Below are 19252 nucleotides of genomic sequence, written 5' to 3' on the forward strand. Positions count from 1 at the left end.
CATGTTACAGAATGAGAAAACAACTCACCAGTGGAGCAGAGCTGAGGGGAGTCGTCCAAGGAGAGAATCCGGCCCCCCTTCCCCGCGCTGGCCCCCTCTGCCTCCCCACACTGCTCCTGGGCCTCCCAGCACACAGCTCTCTTTAAAGAGAAAAGGCCGCCTTCCCAAGATCGTGGCCACAGGAATGGGAGTATCAAGTGACCTTCCCATAGCTCGTCAATGAGCCCCCGTAAAGCTGATGACCCGGCCATGTGGGCCGAGCGGGACGGTACCCGCAGTGGCCCGGGGACCCCCTCTCCTGCGGATCCCGGTCAGCCTCAGCCTTGCCCTCCACAGGAGTCACTCTCTCCCCTTCAGCACCACAGGCCCAGAAGCCCTCCAGATGCCGCTCTTATCTCCCTCAGCCATGTGAATGGGCCCAGAGAGGAGACCCTACAGGTTCTTTGCGGCACCCTGGCTGCTACTGGGCCTTGGGCAAAAGAGACTGTGACACCTGAGGTGTCCCAAGGTGGCCAGTGTGCGGCTGCAGCGCTGACTGGGTGCCTGCTCCCCAGCTAGGTCTGCCCAGCTGCCTCGGGTTAAAGTGAACTGCATAGCATTAAGTCGATAAGCCTCCCAGAGAGGTAGGTCACCCTTAAACACTTTATCCCCCCTCAACAGATGGGGGAATGACGCCACGGGAAGATTAAATGACCTGCCCGGCCTCACACAACCTGCCGCAGGTGGAGCCCGTGGCAGTCCCAGCCCTGGAGTTGGCTCATGAATGGAGAGAATGCTCTGGAGAAAGCCCTTCCGGCAGTAGGAGGCCTTGTACCCCAGAGGTGAAGACAGACAAAAGCAGAGAGGTCACATGCTGAAGACCCTTCCATGGTCCCTCTCTGCCCGTTTCTCCAGATCTCTGTGACAGAAGGACTTTCAACCACAAGGATGGGTGGAACGGGGTGTGGGTGCTGAGAGGACAGGACAGGCCAGCAGGGAGTGAGGGGCCTCCGTGATTGGCATCAGAGAAGGGGTCAGGCCCAGCGGGGTTCTATCCGGGCCCTGGGTCCTCTGCACCCCACAGGGGCAAGTCACTGAGGATACAAGAATGAACCAGACAATCCCTGCAGTCAAGAAAGGCCACTGAGCAGCGTACTCAAACCCCTAAAATACCAAGTAGAGACTAGAAAGGGCCACAGCAGATGGGCTGCTAGACTTGGATGATGGGAGCTCAGGTGCAGCTGTGGACACAGGAGGGTGCTCTCAGGGCAGGCTCCGTGGAGTGGGGGACCAGGCCACGGAGGGCAGGAGAGTGACATCTCAGAGCTGGGGAGGACAGAGAAAGTGCACAGAAGGGAGATGGCCCAGGGCTACCCTGAAGACCAGGAAGATGGATGGAAGGACTAAGGAGATGTGCAATAGGGTTGAGGGACTTCTGGTAGGACAGGCAGGTAGAAGCCCTATCACCAAAGGCCGTAAGTGTGGGACTAAGGAGATTGACCTTCGCTTCTGGCCACAGTGCTCAGCCCTGCACCTGCTCACAGCAGGCCCCCATTAATGCTGTGGAGCAACATGCAGGAAGGCAATCCCACGTGTGTGAGATGAGGGACAACTGTAGAAAAATATGCCACAAAAAGTGCCTCCACTCTTTTTATCAGTTGGTATCTGGTCAGGACCATTCCTAAGTTTAGATCAACTATCTGAAGCATTTGCTATGTTCTGTCCCAAATGGAGACCGTAAGACTTGCCAACGGCTTCTCACCCAAGAACGCTGTGAAAATTAATGATGAGGTAATGTCTGAAATGCTCAGAGCTCTTCAGAGATGTGTGGCAAAGGCAGGCATCACTAGTATTAATATTTAAAGAGACTCTACTCAGCTCTGATCTCTTTTTCTGCAGACTAATGTTACGTCCACAGGATAAGGTGATGCCAGATTGGCGTCTACATAAACCTTTCCAGCAGACAGCACCCAAAGCAGGTGCTTGACCCTAAGCCCCTTTCTTACATGTTGCCGATGGGACCCATGATCCCAATGATTCAGGGGCTGGCTTCTGACGGGTTATCCAGGGCTGCCAGAGAGCAGGGGCAAAATGAACCAGGCGGAAGGCAGAACAAGACAGATTTCAGAAAGTGGTCTTCCTTGAAACTCCAATTTTTTAGCACTCAAGAAAGTCCAGTGAAGACTTCAAGGGGAATCATTTTAGCAAAACCCACATCCTACACCAGTTAACATTTTTAGGTCTAATGCAGTGCCCAAGAAAGGAAGAAATAAGAATGCCTCCTCAGGCTCAATTACAAATGGAGTGGAAAGGATAATTTCAAAAGTTCAAGGGGAAAAGCAATCAATCAATTTCCTTCCCCCAAAGCTTTCACATCTATAAATACACTCACACAAATGGACCCAAGACCACTCTTCCTTATGAAAACACTACCTGTCTGGCATTTGCAAGATAAATGATGTGCCCATCTTGCTTCCAACGCACTGAAGCTCAAAGAATGCCCTCCAGTTGCTTCTCTCTTCTTAAATAACACTCATCCCTGCACCATTATAAAAGTCATACATGAGTCTGGTAGAAAATTTTGAAATTATTCTTCTTTGGAAAGAAGAAAATAAAAATTATCTGCCTCAATCTAGAAGTTGCTAATTACCCTTCCAGCCTCTATGTGTGAAAATACATATTTTCAATGTAATTGGGAACTTTCTGTATGTGTTGGCTTATAGCCTGTTTTTCCCCCTGGAACAATACCTCTTAAACATTTACCTATGTGTTTATTATTGTACAACATTATTTTGTATATCTTATTGATAGGATTGCCATATTTAAAGCTAACACCCTATTGCTGGCTATTTGGTCTGTTTTAGCAATGTCTGCATTACAATATTGAAATATATCTTTACATAATACACTGCTAATTATTCTCTTAGGATAATTTCCTAGGCGTGGCGCTGCTGGATGAAAAACTACACAAGTTTTTACAGCCTTAGATCTAGACAAATTGCCCTTCAGAAGGGCTATTGCAGGCTCCCTCCTTCAGTCATAGAAGAGCTACCTCCCCTAATTGCTCACTGACCCCTACTTTAGTAAGTTTATAAAGGGAATGTTGCCCTTATTTGGGTGTTGCCTTCTTTGATTACTCCAGAAGCAGAGTTTTTCCCAAATGCTCTGTGTCTACAGTGTTGTTGTTTTTCAGAGGCTTTTTTTTTTTTTACTGTGTACATTCTATTCATTAGAAAACCAATGTCCTCTTCCCCCTCAAAGGGCGTTCCCCCCCACCCCACCTCGGTGGCTCAGCACCTACCATCCACATTTTCACCTTGGTGCCCTCCACTCCTTTCTCAGCATACATTTCACAGTTCCAGCAATTAAGCCAGACACAGAACCCAATGATCAGTTATTCAGCCATCAGTTTATTCACCTGATTATCTCCTGGGGTCTGGAATGCTTCAGGAACCATACTGAGAGAGAACTGTAAACAAAACTATGAGAAGCCAGGGGAGGGAGGGTCAATGAGGCCTGAACTTCTGTTCAGGCCTGAACAGAAGTACACTTAAATTGAAAGATACCTCAGAGTTTTATTGATAGATGAAGGGAAAGAGCAGGCTAGGCAGAGGGAATCACATGAGCAAAGGTCCTGAGGCCTGTTGAAGCATCATATAGGAAAGAAATATTTTCATTCTTTTTATAAAATTCCAGTGTAGTTAACATACTACTATAACAATAGTTTTCAGTGTGTGATATAGTGATTCCATTGTATACAACACCCAATCAGTGCTCATCACAAGTGCACTCCTTAATCCCCATCACCTATTTAACCCATCCTCCCACCCATGTCCCCTCTGGTAACCACCAGTTTTTTTCTCTATAGTTAAGAGTCTGTTTCTTGGTTTCTGTCTCTTTTTATCCCCCTTTGCTCATATTTTTTGTTTCTTAAATTCCACATACGAATGAAATTATAATGGTATTTGTCTTTCTCTGATTGACTTATTTTGCTTAGCATACTCTCTAGCTCCATCCATGTCATTGCAAATGGCAAGATCTCATTCTTTTATGGCTTAAAAATATTCCCTTGTATATATATACCACATCTTTTATCCATTCATCTACAGATGGACACTTGGGCTGCTTCCAAATCTTGGTTATTGTAAATAATGCTACTATAAGCATAGGAATGCATGTATCCCTTTGAATTAGGGTTTTTGTATTGGGGAGTAAATACCCAGAAGTGTAATTGCTGGATCATAGAGTAGTTCTATTTTTAACTTTTTGAGGAATCTCCATACTGTTTTCCACAGTGGATGCACCAGTCTGCATTCCCACCAACAGTGTAAGAGGGTTCCTTATTCTCCATATCCTCACCAACATTTGCTATTTGTGTTTTTTATTTTAGCCATTCTGACAGGTGTGAGGTGATATCTCATTGTGGTTTTGATTTGTATTTCCTTGATAATAAGTGATGTTGAGCATCTTTTCATGTGTCTCTTGGTCATCTGGATGTTATTTTCATTCCTAAGACATGAGAATGAGGGGCTGGGGTTGAGAATTAAAAGTTGGCCCTTGCTAAATTCACCTGCCAACCTGTTCTTTTCCCTGCACCTTGACTTTGCTTGAAATCCCTGGCCATTCTCCAATACAGACTCTTCCAAAAACCTTCTTGAGAATCACCCTCACCATCCTCTCTCCAGGCCTCTCTGCCTGGAGCTGAAATCCTGGCACTCACACCAATGTACTCAGCAATCTCCAATGAATAGATGGCTCTGTTTGCTTATTCCTGGACTAAGTCTTATCAGTCCAGCTGGAAAGAAACTTCTGGATAGTGATATATTCTATCATACCCATAGCCTTTCAACACTGGGCTTAACTTATAATAGGCAACCAGTAAAAGCTTCTAGACTCTAACCAAATTACGTGGGACAGAATAAATACAAGAGAAGGGATGGGAGTGCACAGGTCGTGTGCTTCTAACTATCATCCAGACAGCTGGGAACATTGAGATGGTCTTTGAAAATTAGCTTCTGAACACAATCATGACAAAAAATAGATTAATTCTCTTTAGGCGTGTAATTCTGCATCTGCTTAGACATTTCTCAGTTAGGCACACAAACGATACTTGTTAAACTATGCTGCGTATCCCAAGAGCTTCTGTGCATAAAGGTCAATGTATTCTGGAGATTTGGATTTCTTTTTCTTTGCAGGAAAGCAGGAGGAAGAGAGGAAATAAGGTCCCTAATGCATGTCATCTCTGCTGGGAATTTCCATCTGATAATTCCAATTGAAAGCGAAAATCTTAATGCCACCTGGGAGGAATCAGTCTCCATGATTAATGCCTTCGTGCCAGCAGCAAACATTTCTAGATAATTCTTCCCTGAGGCCGAAGAGCCCATAGATTCATCAAGTGACTAGTCTCTCCCTGTTCTGGTTCAGATTCCCCTGGCTCTGGATTCATCCCCTACCAGAGCTCTGAGCACACTGCTTTGCTTGTTTGTTGCCACATTGGGCTGTGACCTCTGCAACAAGACTGGTGACTTTTTCTCCATCCCTATGTGCCCTGGGGCCTAGAACATTCACCACCTCCCCCCAAAGTGGATGGTCAATCTATGTTATGGAATTAAATGCAGGGGCCCTTAAGGACCTTAGAAATAACCCAGTCTGCAGATTAAAAAAAAAAAAAAACTGAGGCAGGGGAAGCAACATCTTCAAATATACACAGTTAGTTGATAATAATCAGTAGGTGAAAGAGAGGAAGAAATCAAAGATGGTAGCAATGCTTGAGGAATTAGGAGGCTGAAGGGCTTGATGGAATTGGAAAGGATGGAGGGAAACAAAGTTTGGTTTTAGACAGCCTCTAACTCATAGAAGCTGTCCCTCTTCTCCTTGTTAGCCCTTTAGCTAACATAAAAAGGAGATTAACATTTATTGAAAATTTACCATGGTTAGGTAGAAGACAGTGGTTGTGTCTTCCTCATGTCTTCTGCAATTTTAACATTCACAGATGATCCACTAAGTAAGCAAGGAAATAATGTGCCTGAGGTCACACAGCTAGGAAGCCCAGGTCTCACTGAGTCAAACTCAGGCACTTTGCCTGCTCCCCACTGACTCTCTGATCCTTGTCCTGAGGCTACAGGGTACCAAGGAAGAGCCAGGCAGACTGAGTGAGTGAGTTTACAGGTGGCCTTGCCCATGTCCCAGGACAAGAGACAGCACCTCTAGAGCCTGAATGTTAGGTCTGCAGCCTCCCTGCCTCCCAAAAGTGCAGAGAACAGATACCACTCCGTGCTAGCACTTGGCTGACAGGTACCTGCAGAAGTAGGTAAAAGACAGAGAAACACAGAGGCCTTAACATTGCCAGGGTACCATTGGTGACCATAAAGAGCAATGAGGGCAGCTGGAGTCAGATGCAAGGCAGGCAGTCATCATAATGACATCTTTCATTTCATCGGTCAGCACTGTATACCAAGTCTGTGCCCAGGACCAGGCATCTTCTCAGTTCTGGACTGAACCAGACTGAGCCCTTGCCTGAGAAGAGCTCATACTCAAGTGGGGCAGGTTACATGGAAACACCTCTCAGCCACATGATCTGGGGAGTTGCTCCTCTAGCCTGGAAAAGACTTCCTAGACAAAGTAGGGCATTTTGATGTGGGGATATTTGTAGGCAGCTCCATCAAGCCTTGTCAAAATGGGAAATCACTCTTTTTTAAACCCAGTAAGCAAAATAAGCAGAGTTCTCTCAGCTGCTCCCCACCCCTGCCCTTAGGGGTACAAGCAGTGAAGTTGGAATATCTGCCTTCCTAGCTGATCCTTAAGATCCTTTTCAAACTCAAAGTACAGGTCAGGTCTGGTTGGATGACCAAGAAGGTGGCAATCTAGAGTCCAACTGCTCTATGCCAGTCTCTTCTAGAAGACTTCCTGGATCTCACTCAAGGCATGCCCAGCCTTCTGCAGGTCTCTGTAACATGCAGCACCCTGCCCCACACTGACTTGCTACCAGCTGTAGATGGGGCAGGACTGTTTGAGTCATCTGTCTCCTCCCTCCTCCCCACCCGTGCATGCCTCTACCCCCTGCACAGACCTTTCTTACCAAAGCATGTCCAACTGAGAGGAGTAGCAGTCAAGAAGCATGCTCTGGGCAAGTGTGAGTCAGTAATCCCAGAGCAGCAGTGACAGCCATGAGCAGAGTCTGGAACTGCTCAATGCTAGACTCACCTAGGCCACCATCCTCCTGCTATTTCTCCCCAGCTTCTCCAGACCCAACCCTCCTGTTTGCCCCAGGCCTTTTTGGCACTTTGGCATGTCAACTGCCAACAAAATGATGCAGACACTCTTTGGGGAAAAGCGTATTTTATTGGTGTTGCCTTTGAGGGGCCTGTAAGCACGCAGAGGCCAAAGACTCCACTTAAAGGGCCTTGAACTTCTGAGATAGGCTAGCTAAAGGCCAGGAAGACCACGCTACAACACACTCTGAAAGCTGTGAAGAAGCATTTCCTGGTTTTTCACAGAAAGAGATATGTACTTGATCACTGAGAATGTAAATAATTTGCCTCCAGCTCAATGAGCCAATCTCAGACTAAATTAGAAGGAAAACACAAGGACACTCGATCTTCCTCTCTGTGTCTCTTCTCTATACAGAGCGTGTTCACTATGGGATCTCCCCTAAGTCTAAGAACTAGTAATGAACATTTTAATAGCACAGCTTCTCCTTCCTATTGATAGAAACTCACTGACTAGCCAGGGCATGCCGGTGAAGACCAAAGGACCAGAAAGACCTGGCCACATCTGCAGAACAGGGCACCTTGGAGCAGCAGCTGCCATGCTAAAGAAAGGAAGACACATGAAACCTCCAAAATAAAGACCTGAGGCTGGGGACCCCGGAGAGCTGGGTTCAAATACAATCCACAGAAGACAGTCACATAAAGAGAAAGTAGAAAGTCAAAGGCCGAATGGTGGCCCCCTAAGAAATATGTCCATGCCCCAATCTCAGGAATCCATAAATCTTACCTTAATTGGAAAAAGGATCTTTGCAGATGTAATTAAGTTAAGAGTGTTCAGGTGAGGATCTTATCCTGGTTTGTCCAGGTGGGCCCTACATGCAATGACAAAGTATCCTTGTAAGAGTGAGGCAGAGCTAGATTTGACACAGACGGAAAGAGGCGTTGCAACTAGAGAGGCAGAGCTGGCAGGGTTTGGCCACAAGTCAAGGAATACCAGCAGCCACCAGAAGATGGAAGAGGCAAAGAAGAAATTCTTCCTTAGAGCTTCCAGAGGGAGTACAGCCCTGCCTACACCTTGATTTCAGACTTTTGGGCTTTGTTTTTAGCCAGGGCTGCAGTGATTTGTTACTACAGCCACAGGAAACTAAGACAGTGCCTTAGAAGTTATCAGACTGATGAGGGATCTGAGTCCCGGAGAGGGGGCTGCCTCACCCAGAGCCACTCCACATCAGCCACTGGTCCCTGACACTCTCCTCTACAGCCACCCCCCCCAGGTCTCTCTGACACCAGCATGCATGTGGTTCCCCCAAAAACTCTAGAGGGGCCCACAAGGAACTCAGTTGGGCCTCAGGTTGTGCTAAATGCAAAGACAGACTCTGAAGTGAGGCTGCCATGGGCTTGCACCCTGCCACACTGGTCAGATCTCACCTGCATGGTCACTATGTCCAATTCTTAGTTCTGTCTTTTTCAGGGAATTGGATAAACTGGGACACTCTAACTGAAGAAGTAAAGACTCAGGGACCTGATCCCTGTCTTTGATTGTCCAAATGGCTTAAATGGCCATCGTGGGGAAGAAGAAATGGATTTTTATGTGGGGCTTCAAAGGGCAGAATAGAGCCCAACAGCGTAGCCCCAGCCTGTAGGGAGAGTCTAGTTCAGCACAGTGAAGAACTTTCTAATAATCAGAGCCAATTGACAATGGAATAGAAATGCCTCCAGGACTGGCAGGTCCAAGCAGAAAGAGGCTGGGGTGTGCTAGGGGAATTCCTGCACCAGAAAAGGATATACTTGATCATCTCCGGAGTTTGCAATCCTGTTTGAAAGTCTATGACTGTTCTGTTAGTTAAAATATCCTGTAAAATATTTTGCATGAGTCTGGGCTTTTGGCATATAGACAGGCAGTGCTCTAACTAAGGAACTTAACACAGCTTTTGTAAAGACAAAAACCCAAAAAATTTAGTACTGTAACTATCCAGAAATGAACTCAGAAAAGAAATAGTTCCTCCTGCTCCTATATACAAATGTCTCTGACACCCAAGAAAGAAGAAAGAGGGAAGGGCACATATCTCCATATGGACATCACCCTTTACCCTGACCAGGAGCCAAGAGCCCATGCCCCAGTACCACGGGAGCTTTGGGCCTCATCTCCTCCTCCAGGGAAAACCAGAGAAAACAGACTCCATGTCTATTTTAATAAATGCTTTTCCTTTTGCATTCTTCTGAATTCTAGATTTGGAACAAATCAAACAAAAAAGCAGTAACTCAGAAGCTTACCTATGCTAATGCTCAAAACTTAGTCTTGGAGAGGGCTTTTTTGGGGCAAGGGGGAAGATATTGTTATCGCCAGTTGTAACAAATGCTAGCCTACACCCTACATTCTGGATACTCAGAGAACAGGAAGCATAGCATTTCTCATCTGCCTGCACATCTGTCTGTCTTCTCTTAAGTCAAAATCTCATCGTTGCATCCAGGTGGATTCCTCTGAAGCTCTTTCTGTTCAGAATTTTGAAAATTTGCCATGTTATCCTTTTACTGAAATGGCTGAGCTTCTCAGAGCATTCCTCAAGAGAGGTCAAAAGAATAGACTTTCATATTTTTGGATTTGCCACCCTATCTTTTCTAGCCTGTAATTAGTGTCCCCCCCCCCTTTTTCTAAAAGAACCACTGTTAAGCACACACATCATTTATCAGCCAGCTTGTGAAATGATTGGAAGCCCAAACCATTTCTAGCCATGGCAAAAAGGTCTCTAAACATCAAGTGGGTCCCTGAAAATACTGTGTCACTTGAGTGAAATTAACGGCTACTGCCCTCACATTAGTTGGCCAAGCACCAAATAGGGCTTTCCATTGTCCTTCAGGCAGATAGTTCATTATTTTTAAAACTCTCCTGTTTGCAGAGCTACATAATGTAATCTGTAGTTAGCAAAACAAATTTAAGACATCATTATTCTTCTATGAATGCATATTAAGTTTGGTGTATATCCTAGACTATAGTAGAAGTATGGCTACAACAGCTGTGCATAAATCAAAATTTTATATACTGAATAACGTTAAGTTCACAGGCATGATGTTTTTGTTTTTTTTTTTTAAGATTGTATTTATTTATTCATGAAAGACAGACAGAGAGAGGCAGAGACACAGGCAGAGGGAGAAGCAGGCTCCATGCAGGAAGCCCAAAGTGGGATTCAATCCCAGGTCTCCAGGATAATGCCCTGGGCCAAAGGCGGCACCAAACCGCTGAGCCACTGGGCTGCCCCATGTTGGATATTTGAAAGCTTTCCATACCAGCTTTCTTTTGGTATGGAGAAAAATCCTTTCATAATATAAATAATTATTGATGAGATTATCTAGCTTTTTTGCACAGTATATTTATTAAAAGTTGGCCACATTCAAAAGCTAAATTAAAATTAGACTCCTGTTTGAGTTAACATCAACTCTTCATCAAATGAAGGGCCTACATTTCAAGGCATCAGAATGCCTCAAGTGAGTTCAACTGGGGACCACAAGCCCTGAGCATCAGCATCATGTTTCTGGCATGACTCAAATCATTTCAGATCTCAGGAAAATCACAGGCTTTTGTCAATCCATTGCAGCAAACACATATCAAGCTCGCACTAGGGCTAGGGTCTATGAGAAGGACTGTGAGGCGGCGGTAAGAGGGACATTGTGTCTGGCCTCCCAGGGACTTCTCAAAGCCATTGCCACATGCATAAGTGACGGCACACAAAATCCTCCACGATTGACAGCAATGGCTCCCCTACGAGATGTACTAAATGCAGGGGAAGAGCAGGGGCAGACGAGAACCCTGGGACGAGGGGGTCTAGAAGACGGCTGCCAGGACATACAGGGTTTAAGCTGGGCCCTCAGGCGTGGGCAGGATCACCAGGGCTGAGGTACATGAGGCAGAGGGGCCAGATGGAGAGGCAATGGCTGGAGGGATTAAGTGTGGAGGACACGGTGAGGGAGGAGGGGGACTGAGAGAATAAATGGAGACAGCCTTCATGTCTGCGGGCCTGATGACTCTGGACTTCATTATCCACACACAAGGGATCCACTGAAGGTCTCTGGGCCATACATTAGACAAAACAGAAGTCTGATGTTCAGAGAGGGAATGAAAATGTGGAGACATGTTTGAGGGAGATTTCACAAGTCAAAATGACAGGACTTGGTGAGTGACTGGATTTCAATAAAGAGGGATCAAGGGAGAGAATAAGGTTGTGGGTGACTATGTAGCACCCCCCACATTGCCCCCACTACCATGGAATTTCCAGGGTGGGAGGGGAAGACTGCTGGCCAGAGAATATCACACAGCAAGTGGGCAAGGCTGGCTTTGGTGCCACTCAGCAGGCTTCCCCTCTGCACATCAGTGAGCAATCCAGGGGTACTACTCTTCAGGGTTTACAGTGAGAGGAGATGGGGGAGCGGGGGAGAAGGCGAGGGAGGTAGGGACAGAGAGGAAAGGAAGAAGGGGCAGGAGAGGGAGGGTAACAAAAGGAGAGAGGAAGGGAAGGAGGGAAAGGTACTGAAGGAGGTCTACAGTGGGATGTTCCCAAAGTGGGCAGCAGCTCACCATGCCACTCTAGGCTTGACCATGCTATGGCTGGGTATTCTTCTTTTCAGGATTCCTAAAACATAGCTTTGTATTGAAGGAGCAGAGAACCTACTCTGGAGTATCCCCATAACTGTAGTGATAATACCCATGCACACAGCCTATCTGGTCCTAGAACACACAAAGCCTTTCAGGCCTCCAGGTCTTTGCATTTGCTGCCTTGCCCCACCTCTCCCCATCCCCCCGCCCTCTTAATTTAACTTTCATTTGGTGCTTGCTACATACCTGGCACTATTTCAAGTACATTACATATATCAATCCATTTAATCCCCAAACAACTCTATCAAGTAGGGTTATTATGCCCAGTTTACAGTCAAAGAAACTGAAGCCCAGAAGATTAAATAACCTGACAATGGAATATATTTAGTTGTCAGTGGGGCCAGTATTCAAATACAGACACCATGGCCCAGAGCCTGTGTTCTCACACCAAAGCGACCCTGCCTCTTACTGAGCTGGACTGCATGCCACCCCCATTCCTACCCCCAGCTCTAGTCTGGACTGGCTCCTTGTCTCCTTTAGCTCCCAGTGGTTCAACAGACCTTCCTTCGCCACTCCCATTACCTTCTCTCACTTTACCCTGCTTGTTTCCTTCCCAGCTCTTAGCCAATTTGTAATTATTTATATGTTTACTTGTTTACTATGTTCCTCTAATTAGAATATAAACTCCAGGAAGGCAGGGATCTTCCCTTTTGTTCCAGTGTATTCCTGGGGCACCTAGAATCATTCTTTGGCACAGAGAAGGTGTTCTGTGAATAAGTGTTCCATGAACAAATGAAGGGCGGTAGAATGGCTGCCATGTGGTGGGCACAGATTCACAAAGTATTGCAGTGTCCTTCTTCACCCTCCTGTCCTATTCTCCGTCCTTGGCTACTACAAATCCCCAGCAACCCACACTAAGGCAGATGGGAGCTGGCGCCCGGTTCCCAGCATATATGGACAATGCTGATATATTTATAACTGTGTCTGACTGTCAAATCCCCCCACCTGGGTCCTTGAGCACATAGTGATAAGCTTATGGGAGGCAGGGATTGCGTGTTCTGATTAACTTCTCTGTGGCCTCCCACCACCTAACAGTATTTACAGAGCATTGTCTGCTGTTGATGTCAGCGTCTGATCTGAGCACCCCCAAATGACAAAAAGCCCCTGCCCTTGCATTGTCACAAGAACTCCAGTCTGATGGTGAGGTTCCAAGTCAATACCTATGCTAAAACAAAAGGCACCATTCATTCACTTTATTGGTGTCTAGCAACACTTATGGAGCTTGCCCATGAACACTCTAATAAAAGGCACGATTATCAAGTGTCTATCATTATACAAACACTCTGTTAGGCACTTTATACATGATCTCATTTAACCTTGTATATTTGGAATTATAATTCCCCTTCTGCAAATGTGAAAAGTGAGGCTCAGAGGCCCAATATCCCCCAAATCAGTGTGGATTCAAGCCCAGGTTCAGAGCCTCCTGCACCCCACAATGCTCCACTCTGTGCTCTGCCTTCCCCTCACTTCCACTTGACCCACTGTTCTCCATTTGGACCCTGAGTTCTCCTGACCCTGTACCTTTGCTCACACCAGTTCCTTGACCTAAAATGGCCTTTCCACTTTCCACCACCTGTTGAAATCCTCTTCCTCCTTCCACCTTCCAAGACACAGTCTTCCCCATTAACCCCAGTTAAAATCCACACTCCTCAGTGTTCCCAGAGGTCCCCCAGGAATACTCCCAGAATGGCCTGTGGTATGTTCCTCCTTCTTCCTCACTAGACCCTGAGCATCTTGAGGGGAGGGCCTATTGGTGTTTTTCCTATTTGTTTCCTCCCGAAGGAGTGGTGAGAAAGCACTTGCCAAACCCAACCACTGAAGAAGGAAGAGGGAAGTGACTGGTGGCATTCTAATGCATCTGAGCTATCAGAGGCTCCGGACAAATGAGATTCCACTACAGAGTATGGCTGGGAAAAGGCAAACATATGTACCACAACTCTGCTATTTTCCTGCCCTGGTCACAAAGGGCACTATTACTAGTTCTCTGATTTCATTAAGCTTGAAACTTAAAACCAGGAAGTCTAGGAAGGAAATAAAATAATAAAATCACTTCCATAAGAACCCTTTCACAGTAGCAGATTTCACTCACACACTGGGGAGACGCTAATTGCAGCACAAGGGGGACAGGAGATTGGGCAAAAGCACAAAGCTCACTTTGAAGGACATGGGTTAACTACCTCATGCTCGTTCTCCTGCATGAGAGAGTTCTCCTTCTGGCTGCACCAGAATGCACCTGTTCCAGAAAATAGGTACTTGCCAAACTGTAGGCCTCTCCAACCATGCCTATGTTGAACACACACCAAAAAGTACTTGATTCAGAGTGTTTTTCTACATCATCTTGACTGGAAAACATCACTTTAGGCTAGGAACAGGTAGATACTGGCCTCTATGTCAGGACCCCTACAATGGTGCTGTATTTTTTTTTCTTCAAATTATTTTGAGGTTTTAACAAAAATAACCAACTCACAGACAGAAATGCTTCCTGATCTATAAGCCACTCTGAAAACAAATCATTATGCTGTTGAATATTTTATGATGGTCCAAAGCACTGAAGGAGGGAAGGGCAGCATTCACCAATCCTTGCCATGTCTATTTTGAGACTCCCAAAGCATACTGCAAATGCTGCCTTTATTTCCCATTTGCAAGTGCTATCAGTGGATGTTCCAAAACTGTGAGAGTTCCAAACTGACCCTAAATAGAGAGACCTGGAAGACTCTATTTCTCCAGAGTTTACAGCGGAAGGACCACAACCATCATCTAGTGCACATTCCTCCCTCCCCACTTCGTGGGCGGCAAAACCAGTGGGGGGACTTGCCCAAGGTCAAACAGTCCATGGGTGGCAGAGGGGTCACCAAAACCCAGAGCCCGGACTCCTAGCTCTGGGAACACCCTCTATTCCCAGAGACTGACTCAACAACCCTCCTGCAGCTCAGCCCAAACTGCTGCTGGTTAGCAACGTGATGGCCCACCCCGCCCCAGATTGACTTCAGTGGGTTCTATCCCCGCGCCCCAGGGAGCCCTGGAGCTGAGACACTCAGGGGTGCCCCGACTCACAAAATGGCAACACCGGCATGCACTTCAGATGATCATCCCTGGCGAACCCCTCCTGGTCCAGGCGTGGCTGTCCAGAGACGGGGCAGGGCTGGCTGGTCCGAGGTCACTCAGAAAGTTGGCGCTGGCCGCGGCCGCACCTGAACCCTGGTCTCCCGCCTCCCGGTTTGCCGCTCTTTGCAGATCTCAAAAACTTAAGCAACACACTGATACTGTGAGAAATTTAACTGTTGCAGGCCCGGAGCGAGCCCGCGGGCGCGCCTCCCACAGGGATGGGGACACGAGGACTGGAGGCGGGCGCGGGTCACCCGCGGCCGGCGGTGCAAACGGAGCGCACGGCGGAGGGCGGCGCGGAGGAAGCCGAGGGACAGGCGGCCAGCGGCTCGGGCAGGCGCAGGCCCGGGGCGTGGGGACCGTCAGTGCCCCCAAAACTTTGCGGCGCCGGGACCTCGCCCTTACCTGCAGAGGAGGCGCCGCCCGCGCGGACGCGGACCCGGAGAGCTGACGCTTTCGGCGAGGGGCGGCCCCGCCCGGCGGCGGGCACGGACGCGGGCAAGGCTCGGGCAGCGGCTCGGCTCGGGCTCGGCTCGGGCTCCGCCTCCCGCGCCGCGGCTGCAGCGGGAGGTGGGGGGGGGGCGCGGGGGCGCAGGGCCCGGCCGCGCCCGCGCCGTCTGGCCGCGGCAGGTGCTGAGGCTGCAGCTGCGGGTTCGCCAGCTGCCGGCGCCGCGACCCTCGCCCCGGGGGAGGAGCCCCGCGCGCCGCCTCCGCGGGCCCCGGAGGTCCCGGCCCGCCGCAGTGGGCGGTCCCGCTCCCACCCGGGCCTGCCTCCGCCGGCCTTCGGCGGCTCCCCACCTGGGCACGCAGCGTCCGCGGAGTACCCACGGGGAGACTGAGGCCAGGAGAGGGAAGGGGCTCCCCAAGGTCACCCAGCCCCGCGGCGTTCCAGAACTGTAACCCAGTCTCCAGGCACGGCCTTCTCACCCCACCCTTCTCCTGGCTGTCATACTCCAAGGCCTCTCGAAGAACTCCGGCTATGTAGGACTCTGAGGGATGCAAGTGACCCCAACTTCCCTGCTCTTTCCTTCTTGGTCTCTTCGAGGGCTCCTCAAACCCCAAAGCCCTAAAATGCTGGGGTGCCCTGGGACTCTGCACTCAGCCCTCTTCAGACTCCCTGGGCCATCTTAACGACTCCTCTGGCTCCGGTCCTACCACCTCTCTATCCTTCCCAAATGCATACCTCTGTCCAAGACCTCTTTTCTTTGCTGAAACATCTGTTCCACGCCTACTAGATCCCTGCCCCATGTTAGACACTGGAGATGCAGCTTCGAATTAAGCGTTCTCCCTGCCCTCTGGAATGTACTGTCTAATGGGCTGTTAATACAGGGCACTTCTTGTGATCCCAGGGTGCCGTCGCTGGGCAACTACATTGTCTGAGCCAGGGAAGAAGGCCTCCTCTTTACAGAAACCTAGAAAGACCAAGGAGCTTGGCCAGTGAAAGGGAGGAGTGTGGAGAGAGCTTTCTAGGCAGAGGCCACAGGAACAAAGACCCCAAAATGAGAGCATCCCAATGAGGGAAGGACAGAAGCTGAGAGCTGAAGGAGAGGTAGACGGAGTTCTGAGTAGGGAAGGGGCACCATCAGGTTGGTATGTTAGATCGTTCTGGTGATGGAATGAAGCACAAATTTAAGTTAATAAACGTGTCCATCAAAAAAACAAAAACAGCATCGCAGCCATTGGAGCCTACCTGGCCCAGGTGAAGAACAGCACTCCAGCACCTACCTCTTCTCTTTTACTTCCAAATCCAGGCCTCTTTTCCAAACCTCTCTCCTCAGAGGCTGTCTTTGAAAGGCCTCCTAACCAACCTGCAACATCTCTTTTCTCTCAGTGCCTCAAAGATCTCTTTTCTCTCAGTGCCCCAGCTCCTCTGCCACCCAGATCTAGGCTGAGTTAGCCCTTCATTCTTTGGGGTCTGCTTCCCCACCCGTCTCCACTCTAGACACAGTGTACCAAATTCTGCCTTTGGATAAGCACCATTAGGGAAAAAATGGATAAAAAAGTGAAAAGTTCTGAAGCCATTATGGAAAGAAAGTAAGCCTCCAAAAAATTTAAGTGTTGTACCTGTCCACATTATTACAACTCCAGTGCATCTACAATGATCTCTAGAGTTTAGTTTTTTTAATTATGTGTTGTAAATAAAGATTAATAACCAAATTACTCTCCCTAAAGCAAATTATTACGGACTAAGGGAGGCACCTGGCAGAAAGGAAAATAAGAACTCAAGCCTCTTGGCCAATGTGTATAGATTTTGCCCATGGAATTTTTTCCTTTCCGTCTCCGTGTCCTAGCTGCCTATGCCAGAAGCATCTGCTTTTTCAGGAGATTTAATGGGCAAACAATTTTACCTTTTGGCTCCTGGGTCCCCACTCTGCCCAGGTTCCCATTCTGATTGCTCTTCTCCTTCAGCCTTCCTTGTCTGCTGGCTGTTTAAATGCCAATGCTCCTCATGTCCCTTCTTGATCTCTTTTACCTCTTCCCTCTCACTGAGCAATTCTATCAGATGCATGGCTTCATCCTTCTTCTGTGCTCCAAACCCAGAAACCTAATTGCCAGCTGGACATCTCCTGAATCCTCTTCAGGTGCCCCAGTCTCAAAAGAGCCACAACTAAACCACAACTTTCCCCCTAAACTGCCCTTCTGCATTGCTTCCATATCTCTAATGGTAGTGGCACTTAAACCTAAACCAGGGGGGATTTCTAGACTCTTCCTTCTTCCTGGCCCTCATTATCTTACTGGTAGCTAAGTCCAGTCAACACTATTTCCATAACACGTCTTATCCATGTCTCCTCCTCTTCATCTTGCTTGCTGCCTGTGCCTTACTTAGGTGAGGCCTCACCATCAAAGCTGAAGTCTATGCCTCTAGTCTAGTCTATTTGCAATTCCTCTTCCACATGCTGCCAGGGATCTTTTCAAATCACAAATCTGGCAAGTCACTCTCCTGCTTGAGAGACCTTCATTGTCTCTTCTCGACCCTGTGATAAAATCCTAAGTGCTTAGCGTGGCATGAAGCCCTCAGTAATCTGACTTGATATGGCTATAGCACTGTCTAGACATCATTCTATTACCTTACAGCAAATACCTTACGTTCCTAGGGCACATCATATTTCACAATTGTAAAAATAGCTACGATTTATTAATGTACTACTGTGTGCCAGGCACTGTGTTAAGTGCTTTACACATAGCATTTCACATAGGAAAGCCATGGAGTGTAGTGCTAAAATATACAGTCTTGAGCCAAACTGCCTTTCCTCAATGCCCAACACAGCCTCTTGTTAAGCCGTGTCAGTGTGAGAAGGTTCTACAACCCCTCCGTTCTCCGTTTCTTCCTCTGCAAAGGGAGCATAGGTAAGAATACCTGAAATCTAGGGATCTTCTGAAAAGAGTGACTAGAGATATAACAGTGTTCATTGTCTGCTACCCAGCACTTAGTCGTGCCTATAATCCATGCACATGGTGAGGACACCCATGCTCCTTTTTCACAGAAGGAAACTGAGGCTCCAGGCAGTGCAGTCATTCATGTAAGAATCCACAGCCCATCAACAGCTGCACGGGGCCTCACTGGGGATTTTAAATCCCCCCACAACTAAGTGCTTTGCAGAAGCTGATGCCTCACCCTAGAAGGCTTTCTCCTTTCCCACTTTTCCTACAACTTGCTGGACAAACTCTTCCTCCTTTAAAGATTTTATTTTATTTACTTATTTATTCATGAGAGAGGCAGAGACATAGGCAGAGGGAGAAGCAGGGTCCCTGTGGGGAGCCCGATGTGGGACTCGATCCCAGGACCATGAGATCATGCCTGAGCTGAAGGCAGACACGCAACCACTGAGCTACCCAGGCGTCCCACTCTTCTTCCTTTAAATCCTGGTGAAAAATATCTTCTCCTCTATAAGGTCTTCCCAGCCCCTCCTTCGTGGCTGTACTGTGTTTGGGCTGTTCTTCAAATAAAGTACCAAGCACACTACATTACAATGATTTATTTACATATCTGTCTTCTTGAAACCTCCTTGAGAAAGACAATTATCTTATTTATTTTTGTCTTCCTAGGACTCTATAGATATTTGTTGAATGAATAAATAAGTCGATGAATAAAATATACATAAGCTTCTCAAAAGAACTTTACCCTAACAGCTGTCATTTCACTCTAGATCACTTTTAATCTGTTTTTGTCACTCTGAAGTCCTTTTTGTTGAGAGAATACCATCAAATGATCCAATATTAACATAGAGCAAGATACAGCAAGACTGAAATTTCTCATATGGCTATTTGATCACGCCTTGTCCCTCTCAGATGTCTCTCCTTTTTTTAGTGA

At 47.6% G+C, this 19252-nt stretch overlaps 2 protein-coding genes across 5 annotated transcripts in view; one reads left to right on the forward strand and one right to left on the reverse strand.

The window, feature by feature from the left end:
- Positions 1-19252, reverse strand: part of FRMPD1 (FERM and PDZ domain containing 1) — a 143308-nt gene that overhangs the window by 76501 nt on the left and 47555 nt on the right. The gene's annotated exons all lie outside the window — the stretch shown is intronic.
- Positions 1708-15779, forward strand: LOC129494564 (myristoylated alanine-rich C-kinase substrate-like). The gene is made up of 2 exons (XM_055301493.1): positions 1708-1770; positions 15123-15779. The coding sequence occupies exons 1-2, from the start codon at positions 1708-1710 to the stop codon at positions 15777-15779; spliced, it is 720 nt and encodes a 239-aa protein (XP_055157468.1).

This window comes from Nyctereutes procyonoides, unplaced genomic scaffold, assembly GCF_905146905.1.
Source record: "Nyctereutes procyonoides isolate TBG_1078 unplaced genomic scaffold, NYPRO_anot_genome, whole genome shotgun sequence".
Taxonomy (NCBI): domain Eukaryota; kingdom Metazoa; phylum Chordata; class Mammalia; order Carnivora; family Canidae; genus Nyctereutes; species Nyctereutes procyonoides.